The 11,118-nt window shown below is 49.0% G+C and overlaps 1 protein-coding gene across 1 annotated transcript; it reads right to left on the reverse strand.

The window, feature by feature from the left end:
• Positions 1 to 9,079: 9,079 nt before the first annotated feature.
• On the reverse strand, positions 9,080 to 9,925 carry LOC120913931 (paraneoplastic antigen Ma1 homolog). Its single transcript, XM_040324322.1, has one exon. It carries the CDS (start codon positions 9,923 to 9,925, stop codon positions 9,080 to 9,082), a length of 846 nt encoding a protein of 281 aa, XP_040180256.1.
• Between the last annotated feature and the right edge of the window lie 1,193 nt (positions 9,926 to 11,118).

Below are 11,118 nucleotides of genomic sequence, written 5' to 3' on the forward strand. Positions count from 1 at the left end.
GCTAAAGCAACACCGTTAGGGACGAGCTGAGCACCCACACTTGCAGGACAACAATCTGTATGCCAACATGCCAGGGGCATCGATGGTCATAGCTATACTAGTGGCTTTAGATGCGCGAAGAAGGAGGAGGGAACGGAGGAGGAGGGCACGGGAGCGGATATACCGACCGTGACCATGACGTCTTTGGCATGGCTGATTCTGAGGTGTATCGCATCTTCAGATTCAGCCCTGATGCCATCCAGGATTTAACCACAACCCTGAAAGATGACATCACCAGCCCAACACAACCGCTCACATGCAGTGCAGCCACTGGTCAAGGTACTGGCAACACTCCATTTTCTTGCCACTGGCTCTTTTCAGCGTACAGTGGAGTGGTGGCTGGGATGTCCCAATCCTCCATTAGCAGATGTGTGCACCAGGTTATCCCTGCAATCCCTGGTTGAACGCATGGCCAACCAAATAATCAACAAAAAATAAAAGTACTCACATGAAGTTATGGAATTCAGGCATGTAGTTGTTGTCCTGCGATTCGTCCGGGTCCAACCGATAGATGTGAGTATCCTTGGGTCTCTATCACAGCGCTGGTGTTTTGCTGTGTTTGTAGGTGTAACCTTTCTGGGTCCATGCGCTTGGTTGTAGGGATTGTAGGTGCACAGATGTGCCGATGGAGACGCCGGAGCGCACGTTGAAGCGCACGCTTGTGGATGCTATGGTTGCGGGGGGGAAAGATGATGTCATCGCCTGGGGACAGCAATGTGCGACGCGTTTCCGTGCATGTGCTGTGGTTCGATTGGGAGACGTACACACAGCGCGCACCTTTGTCAAGCTTGACCCAAGGATACTCACATCTATCGGTTGGACCCAGACGAATTGCAGGACAACAACTACATGCCTGAATTCCATAACTTCATTTGAGTACTTTTATTTCAAACATTGAGTAAAAGCTGTACAGTTCACCTAGTGGCGCCTGCTTCTTTTTTGTTGTTTCTTTTATCATATGTACTTGGAGTGTTGCTTCAGCTCCCCCTGCATGGCTGCCCGGTAAAACAAACTGTAACTCATGGTACAAGCTCACCTAGCTTACCGGACTTATTGCTCAGAGGACTCTCTTTTTCTTTTACAGGATTTACCACATGCGCTTTATTGTATATAATTGTCTAAACCAAATAATCAAGCCCACCCAGGAGGACCTGCGGATGAAGGCAATGCGTGATTTCTACAGAATTGCAGAATTCCCACGCACCGTAGGGGCCATTGATTGCACACATGTGGCACTACAGCCCCCCCCCGTGAGACAGAGCACATATACTACAATCGGAAGCACTGGCATTCCATCAACGTACAGGGATAGCCGATGCCCAATACCTCATATGGCACGTCCGTGCCAAACACCCAGGATCCAGCCATGACAGCTACATATTCCGTCAGAGCCACATCCCAACAGAATTTGAACAGAACATGTATGGGGACATCTGGCTGTTGGTGAGTGACATGGGTGTCAGGCATGACTGCCCCCCCCCCATGATGCAGTCATCACGAGGGGCACATGCACGACTAACATCCTCCTGTCTTTTCCCTTCCAGGACTCTGCATATGCACTGGGACCCCATCTCATGACTCCATTTCGCAACCCCCAAACTCCAGGAGAGCAAAGATACAATGAAGCACACGCACGTACCCGTGGAGTGGTGGAACTACCTTTGGCCTCCTGAAATCCTGTTTTCCGATGCCTGGATAAGTCTGGGGGTACCCTGTTGTATTCCCCAAACTTTGTGTGCCAGATCATCGGGGCATGTTGCATGCTGCACAACTTTGCCATGAGAAAGGGCCTGGAGATTGAGCTACGTGATGACCTGACCCCCGAACCAGACAATCCCCCCCTGACCGAGGGTACCCCATCTTCTGAGGGAGCAGCAGTCAGGAGACGCCTCGCAGAAGGCATCTTTGCATGTTAAACCCACACATTAATCATGGCACAATGAGAATGCATGCATGCACACCACTGTGGTTCCTAGCACACACACCCCACATCCTCATCAAATTGGATTAGACCAAAGTACACCGCATGGTACTAGGGAGCAGCAACGCCACGCCAAGGCTCCAATTATGTTACTGTACATTCATACACCATTCACACGGATCTGGGATCACTTCTCCCTGGTCCTGGGGATCCCTTCTCCACCACAAATGAGGGTGACACCCATTTCTGGGCAGAAATGTCACCCCCACATTCATACATCATTCACAAATATAAAACAAATCATAATCACAGTAATAACAACAACAAAAAATAAAACACTGAAAACAAAAAGACACAAAAAATTAACGACGTTGGCGTGACCCCCGCCTATGCCGGCCACGGCCCCTCAGGGGAGACTCATAGGGGGGAATCAGGGGAAGGAGGAGCCTCCCCTGGTCTCTGCCCACCTGCCGACCTGCCCTCCAAGGCCACGGCTATCCTGGTGAGGCCAACATTCAGGGCTGCCGTATTGGCCTGGACCTGCCTGGGTCAGGGCACACACCTCCTGACCCACGCCTGCTGTGGTGGTCTGCATTTCATTAAAACAGTTTATGAATGCCAGGGAGTATAGCTCACGTCCATCACTGAGTCCTTAATGGAGGCCAGGCTCTCCTCCATCCGGGCCAAATTCTGGGTGACCTGACCAGATGGCGGGTCTGAAGGGCCTGGTCCCTCCGCAGATTTGCGGGCAGAAAGTCTGCCATCCCCCTGGTCTTGTGGGTGGCCTTCCTGCCTCCAGATGAGGCTTGTGGCCTGAGAGAAGGGGTGCCCCTTGGGGGGGAGCCCTGTTGGGGGAGGAGTGGGAGGGGCTACCCCTGATGGAGGCCTGACTGCTGCCAGCCACAGGGGGAACATCCTCCAAATGGAGAAGTACCTCATTGGCACTGGTGACCTCCTCCTCCTCAACCTCCTCCCCCTCAACCTCCTCTTCCTCATCCTCCTCATGAGGTGAGCTGTGGCCACTCCCCTCCACTGAGGACTCCTGGCTTCCTGGGAGTCTTCATCAGCCTGATGTCCGGGGGATGGTGAAGACTGGCCAGATGGCCCCGCACCCTCCTGCCCATCTGTGGATGACACAAACCATTCACAGGTTGGAGGATACACACACTTGTCACATATTCCCTTCCCCCCCACACATGCTACTCGCCAGATAGAAAAAAAAAACGTACCTGTCCTCACGGCCTCCTCGGAGTCAAAGGCAGGCAGGCCCACCACTTGCTGCCTGTGGAAGCATTGGGCCACCGCACGCTTCTCAGCAGTCAGCCTAATGGTGCATGTGGTCCCCCTCCAGTGCCCCTGGAATGTGCTGTTAGCTTGGCCAGCTTCCCACGGACCAGGCGCCTCAGATCGTTGATCTTTTTGGTGATCCCACTGACGGTCTTCGTCTCACCCCCAACACATTGATATCATCTACAATGTCCTGCAGGATCTGCTTCTTCCTGGCCGGGGTGGCGTCCCGACTCTCAGGGCCATGCAAAAACCGCCCATATAGGGTAATGGCCCTTGTTAGAATTTCCTTCTCCCGCACAGAGAAGTTTAACTTCCTCTTCTTTGGTGCCATCTCAGCACCAAACACTCAGCACAAACAGACAGCACAAACAGACAGCACAAACAGACAGCACAAACAGACAGCACAAACAGACAGCAAAAACAGACAGCAAAAACAGACAGCAAAAACAGACAGCACAAACAGACAGCACAAACAGACAGCAAAAACAGACAGCAAAAACAGACAGCACAAACAGACAGCACAAACAGACAGCACAAACAGACAGCAAATACAATCTCCAATAACACTCTGCACTAAGACTTTCCAAGAACACTCCGACACAAACCAACAAACAGCCACAGACAACAGAACAAAAGCACCTTGCTTCAGGAAGGGAAACACATGGATGTACTTTTGCAATGTAAGGGCGTATGTCTGGGCCTATTTATGCACTGGGTGTATCTCACTAAGTACGCCAGGCCTAGTTCCTATCTCACTGATTGCGCCGGGGCCGAGTTCTGAGCATGCGCAGTGAGGCGCAGAACATAGTCAGCGTCATGCGCGCATGCGCAGGTCCGGCTGGCCCTTCATTTGCATGGGGTCACGGCTCATTTCAATGGAGCACGCCCACTTCCTTCCCACTTTCAATTACCCCGCCTTACGCCTCAGAATTTACGTTACGCTGGCGCATATTTGGGCGCAAATACTCTGTGGATACGGTACTTGCGTCTCTAAGTTGAGCCGGCGTAACGGAAATGAGATGCGCTACGCCGGTCTATATATGCGCCGCTCTACGTGAATCTAGCCCATGGTGTCTGTTGATAGTTCTAAGAAGATTTGACATAGCAGCTAAACTGTACGACGCTGCAATCATCCATTTCCGGTCAAATGCTCAGCCCATAGGCTATAGAAAAATTATATTGTTGGTTGACTAGTAATAATAATTAATAAATATAATTATTACTAGTCATACAACATTAGAATTCTACTATATCTTGTAGGTGGAACATTCGACCGGAAAAGTATGATTACAGCGTCGTACAGTTTCGCTGCTCCGTTGAATCTACTTTGAACATTCGACAGACAGTCAGACACCATAAGCCTTCAATGACATATTCAACCTATAATTGATTTTCGGACGAATGCAATTTCCAACGAAAAACGAAATTTACTAAATAACGGGAGTAACTAAATAAATGTATTTTTCGGGCGAAAACGAAAATCCGAAACAAAATATTTCAGTGTGCACATGTCTAATAGTAGAAGCAGAACCCCAGGAATGACCTGAGTTTAGTCACATTAGTGGGCTTCGGCCAGGAATTAACGGCTCCCAGCTTCTGGGGGTCTGTGGCCACTCCGTCGGCAGACACGATGTGACCAAGGTAGTTGACCGAGGAATGATAAAACTGGTACTTATCCAGAGACGGCTTCAACCCCTCATCATAGAGTCATTTCAGGACCTTCTCCAGACGCTCTTCATGCTCTTCCAGGGTCTTCCTGAAGAAGACATCTTCCGGTGATACCTGCTTTCTTCATTTCTGCCAATTGTTGAATGAATGAATGAATGAATGAATAAATGAATGAAAAACTTATATAGCGCGGCACATGCGAACTAAATCGCCTCTGGGCGCTCGTTGTTCCTGTCTCTCTTGACATCAAAAGAGCAGAGTTTTAATCCGTCTTCTGAAGGTCAGGTGGTTTTCCTCCAACCGAATGCTGGTTGGTAAAGCATTCCATAGTCTGGGACCTTGGAAAGCAAACCTTCTTTCTCCTTTGGACTTGTATCTGGCTTTGGGTACCTTGACCAGATTTTGGTCGGTGGATCGCAGAACGCGATTGGAATTGTGGGCTTCTAACTTGTCGCAAAGATATTGCGGAGCCTTCCCATGGATGCACTTATGGGTCAGACAGAGTGCTTTAAAAGCAATTCTGTCCTTTACTGGCAACCAGTGAAGGGTTCTCAATGAAGGTGAGATTGATTCCCATGGTTTTTTTCCAGTCACAAGTCTGGCGGCCGTATTCTGAACGACCTGCAGATGAGAGATTTTTTACTTTGGGAGTCCGAGGTAAAGGGCATTTGCATAGTCCAGTCTGGAGTTCACAATTGTTCCCACCACGACTGCTACGTCTTCTTTGGGAATAAGTCTGCATAGTAGGCACAACAGATGGTGAGATCCGCTGACTACTGACCCTATTTGTGCATCCATTGTCATGTAGGTGTCGAAGATGACCCCGAGACTTTTGACTTTGGAGCTAGGGGTGATGATTTGGCCCAGAATGGGTGGAGGTGTCCAGGTTGTTGCCAGTTGACTCTTACGACTGGCGTGAAACAGGAGAAGTTCTGTTTTGGAACTGTTGAGTTTAAGATAACTCTTAGTCATCCAGTTTTCTATCAAAGAGAGCCATTTCTCTAAACTGAGATGATGATCCTTTTTGTTGTAGATGCGAAAATACAGTTGCGTGTCGTCTGCATATGAGTGATAGAGTAGTTCTTGGCTACTGATGATTTCAAAGAGAGGGCGAAGATAGATGTTGAAGAGTACCGGTGACAGGGGGGATCCTTGAGGGACTCCACATGATACCGTGCGTTTTTCAGAAGTGAAAGGTCCCAGTTTCACTGTTTGTGATAGGTTTTCCAAAAAGGAGGAAAACCATGGTAAATCACCTTCTGCGACTCTGGCTACCTCAGTCAGCCGCGTCAGTAACAGTTTGTGGTCTACCGTGTCAAAGAGTTCGCGGGGGCGGTTTAAGGCGCTGTTGATAGCCATAGAAAAATTATGTTTCTTGGCTTTGAAGATTTCTTTATGGTATTTTCTTGTTATTGCCTTGTAGATGATGAGGTTTTCCTCTGAAGTGCTTCTTTTCCAGGCGGCTTCCGCCCCTCTTGCTTCAGTAGCGACAGCTGGTTGTTGAACCAGCCGGACTTGTTTTTCTGGATGCGGGCTTTGTGTTTCGGTGCTACTAAGTCGGCTGACTGTAATAGGGCTGCATTTATGGCATCCAGTGTATCTGAGGCTGTGCGATGTGGATGGATTGTTTTTATTTTATTTCCCAAGGTAGATTTGAAGAGTTCCGAATGGAGCTTCTTCTGAGATCTAGTCCAGTGTATTGTAACCGCTTAGGTGTTTTTATCAATGGGGGAATTTTGGAATTTATGAATTTAATTGCATGGTGATCTGTCCATGGCAATGGTTCATTTTCCAAAATGCTTATTTTCAGATTTTGTCTGAAAATTTGGTCGAGCGTGTGACCTGAAGCATGTGTGGGCCCACATACTAGTTGCTGTAGCCCTAATCCTTCCAGGTGATCAATACAGGCGTCGGCAACGGGATCCTGTGAGGAGTTGGCCCAGAGGTTGAAGTCCCCGAGCAGCAAAAGGTGTTTGCTGTTAAGGGTATAAGTGGAGATAAACTCCGTCAATGATGGTAGAAGCTGTGATTTTGGCCCGGGTGGCCTGTAGCAGAGAAGAATGTGGACGGTCTCCTGGGGGTTTGTTTGCAGTTGTAGAGTAAGGGTTTCCATGAATGGAAGAGGGTTTTGAAGGACTGGTTTAGTGATTGCAAGGTGAATCTTGTGGATCACCGTTAGGCCTCCTCCTCTTTGCCCTATTCTGTTGTCCGTTATAATACGATAGTTTTCTGGCACCAGTTCTGCTAGAATGGTGTTACAGTCGGCTGAGAGCCAGCTTTCTGTAATAAAGAGGCAGTCTAAGTCGTATTGTAGTATGAAATCATGGATTTCTAATCTGTGTTTTACTGCCGATCCTGTGTTGATCAAAGCACATGATATGTGCTTAAGCTGGGATGAATGGCTGAAATTTTTGATAGTCGAACGTCGATCGATTCTCAATAGTTTCTCTATTTTTAAGGCCTTTTTGGTGACGGCTGGTAATACTGTGGCGAATCGCCTCAGACCCCAAATGGTTTCTGCAGAGTATCGCAGATTAGCCATAGTCGCCAGTCACCGGGGGGGGGGGGGGAAGGTGTTTAAATGGCGATGGAGGGAAGATTCACTGAATCCTCTCTCCTGGCTTGGTCCAGAGGAAGGCAAAAAAACCCTGGCCGTGCTGAGCCAATGTGCTGCGGCCGGGGAAAAAAAATTCCTTCTTGATCCCTGAGAGGCGATCGGACAAAACCCTGGATCAAGTACTGTTGGCTGTGAAGGAGGAAGAGGGGGTGAGAGGTGTCTCTGTTGCTGGGGTGTACCAAGATGGCCGCCGAGACACAGGACCCAGGCTGGGGGGCTGTCAGCTGGGTGGATTTGCTGGCTGTGCTGAGCTGGATTGGAGGAGGATGGGATCCTCCAGGGGTAGGGGGGTATTCTGGGCAATTCTGGGTTGTTTGCTGGGCGTATGTGCGGCGCGCCGCTAGGCCGCTGCTGAAGCCGCGGTCCTTCCTAAGATGCGGCGGCCACGAATATGACATAGGCTGGCGCGGATGCCAGAGAATCGCGGAAAAGACGCAGAACTGAGCCAGGGAGGTGGCGGGGGGATGCCTCAAATTGTGGGTGGCAGTGTGGGCGACGATGCGGGGTAAAGGAGAGGGGGAGAGCCGCAGTGTTAGGCCGATGTAGCGGCTTGTCCTGAAAAGGGCGGCCGCCAACGGTTCCAGGGGAGGTGGATAGCCCTGAGAAACAGGGTCCTACCTGCGAAGAAGAGGGGGGCAGTGTGGGCGACGATGCGGGGTAAAGGAGAGGGGGAGAGCCGCAGTGTTAGGCCGATGTAGCGGCTTGTCGTAGAATTCTCTGTAGAGGAGAGTCACTAGAGCTCCAGTATCCAGGAGGGCCTTGGTATAGATTCCTTCCACTTGGATGGAGACAACCGGAGAGAGGGCCCCACTAGCTTGTCAGGGAATTTATGGGAAGTGGCAGGCTTTCCCTGTTCGGTAGCTTGTATCCGCACTCTTTTCTTGTGGAAGTTCTGATCTGGCTTGAGTCTCTGTTGAGCTTTGTGAGTTTGGTGTGCATTGACTCTCCAACGCCAAGTAGCATGGGTCAAAAGGAGTGGGACACTGGGTCGCTCAGAGGCAACAACAGAAGCCCCCTGCAGAGGTTTGGACTCTCGCTGTGGTTTACCAGCTTCGTTGTGTGTTTTGGAGCTAGCTAATGTAGATGGGCACCCGGTTGACTTCTTCACCGGGGACCTCTGGAGTTTCCTGCCAGCTTTAGGTATTGTGTTTCAGACTTCACTGGGCTTGGGCATACTTGTGGATAATGTCTGACTGTTCTTCAGTTAAAACAAATCACTTGGTTTGCTGGCTTCTGCACCTGAGCAACCGTAGAGCTTAAAAACTTCTTGGGCCCCTCTGATACTTCATCGCTGGGTAGAACAATTGGCTTGGCGGTCAACAGGGCCATCATCTCTATTAGTTGTGACACTTAAGTCTTAAGAAGCTCGACCTGAGGGTCGCCATCAGCTGCACTGACCATCCTGACCCCGACAACAGATTCTGGCTTTCCTTTTTTTTTTCCAGCATCGCCTCTAGATATCTCAACATGCCACCATCTTGCCGGGTTCTTAACAGGAGGGTGATGGGGTCCAAGGGCTGGGCACCCCTCAAGACTTGCTATACTCAGATTTCATCCACCTTCTGAGGGTCTAGACCCTTCTTCAGCAAGATTTGGTGTATAATTGTATCCAAACGTCTCATGTACTCTGACAGCTTCTCTCCCACATTTTGGTAAGTGTGCTCCAACTGGTAAATAAGATCAGAAGCTTTCTCTGTGCACCCAAACACATCTTGCAGAATGTTTAGATAGTCCTGAGCAACACAATTTCGCTTTCTGAGCTTCAAATTGTGGATGGCTGCTGAGGCGGGCCCTTTCAAGCTCTCTGTGATTCTCTGTTTCTTTTGGGTCTCAGGAATGTCCCATTCATCCAAGGCTTGTGTGGCCTGGTCCAGCCACTCTTCAAAACTGTCCTCCCCTGTAGGTACTGGTTGTCTTCCAGAGAAAACCCTGAGCTTCCGATACCCAGTTGCCGAGTATGTTGGAGGGTCTCTCTGACATTTTGAAACAAAGTCTCCCAGGGCAGCAAAGAGTTCTGGTCCAATCGTGGCCAGAGGTGATGGGGAGGGAACTTCTTCTTTATTTGATTCAGCTTGACTGGAGGAGGTAGGGCCCTCCTCTGGAACCTTCATATGGATTACACAAAGCTCCGTCTTGTTAGCCCATTGCACACTGGCACCTTTGAAGTTTTCAGGGATTCCTTGTTTACACTCTAGTAGTGCATAGGTGCCGGAGGTCACACGGTCTGTTTTGACAGCAATCACCCACGCCTTCCTGTCTAGGGATAGTGTCTTCACAGCTTGGCTGATTTGTTCCTCAGCCCAGGCCTCCCCTGGAAGCTCGATCACCACGCTTGATTCCGAGTGGGTGCCTTCCTCCTCACACCACTGGACAGCAGCGGCAGGGTCCATCCTGGCGCTTGTAGGTGAGATGATCGCAGAGAAATGGAATCCCAGATGACGAGCCCCCACGTGTAGCAAACCCCTGAGGGAGCTGTTTTTGTTTGTTCAGTCCATTACTCTGCCTTTTAACCCCAATGAACTGTCCCAGCCCCTCTGGCAAACCTAGCAATGTGATTAATGGAATAACTCAGCAGGAATTCACAACACAGTTTTTCTTGTAGTTTACTTAAAGAAAAGTAAAATTCAGGTTAACATTAGTCAGCCAGGACCTGTGTAAGTACCCAGGACTTGGTTGAAACAGTTTAACCACCTCAATACCGGGCACTTTCACCCCCTTCCTGCCCAAGCCATTTTTCAGCTTTCAGCGCTGTCACAATTTGAATGACTATTGCGCGGTCATGCTACACTTTACCCAAATTACATTTTAATCATTTATTCCCCACAAATATAGCTTTCTATTGGTGGTATTTGATCACCTCTACGGTTTTTATTTTTTTTGCTATAAACAAAAGAAGAGCGAGAATAAAAAAAAAGCAATATTTTTTACTTTTTGCTATAATAAATATCCCCAAAAATATATATAAAAAAAAATGTTTTCCTCAGTTTTGGTCAATGCGTATTCTTCTACATATTTTTGGTAAAAAAATTGCAATAAGCGTATATTGATTGGTTTGCGCAAAAGTTATAGGGGATAGATTTGAAGCATTTTTTTTTTACTAGTAATGCCGGTGATCAGTGATTTTTATCGTGACTGCGATATTGCGGCGGACACACCGGACACTTTGACACTATTTTGGGACCATTCACATTTATACAGCGAACAGTGCTATAAATATGCAGTGTGTAAATGTGACTGGCATGGAAGGGGTTAACACTAGGGGGAGATTAAGGGGTTAAATGTGTAACCTAGTGAGTGATTCTAACTGTAGGGGGAGGGGAGTGAATGGGGGAGTTGACTGATCTGTGTCCCTATGTACATTCTGACAGGATGTGGATCTCTGTGTTTACTCAGTTACTGGGCAATCGCGGTGGCAGGGGACATGCATCAGGTTCCCAGTAATGCGGCGGGTGCGCATGTGTGGCAGATGCGCGCGGGTGGTGGGTCGCGCGCCCCCTAGCGGCTTTGCAAGAGAGGACATCATATGATGTCCTCTCAGAACGAGAGTACTATCGTTCCACCATCAGCAAAGTGGTTAAAGAAA

The sequence above is a fragment of the Rana temporaria genome, chromosome 1 (assembly GCF_905171775.1).
Source record: "Rana temporaria chromosome 1, aRanTem1.1, whole genome shotgun sequence".
In the NCBI taxonomy this organism is placed as follows: domain Eukaryota; kingdom Metazoa; phylum Chordata; class Amphibia; order Anura; family Ranidae; genus Rana; species Rana temporaria.

Excerpts from the sequence above, each read along its gene's own strand:
- LOC120913931 (XM_040324322.1), bottom strand. The coding sequence starts at position 9,925 with ATGGACCCTGCCGCTGCTGTCCAGTGGTGTGAGGAGGAAGGCACCCAC.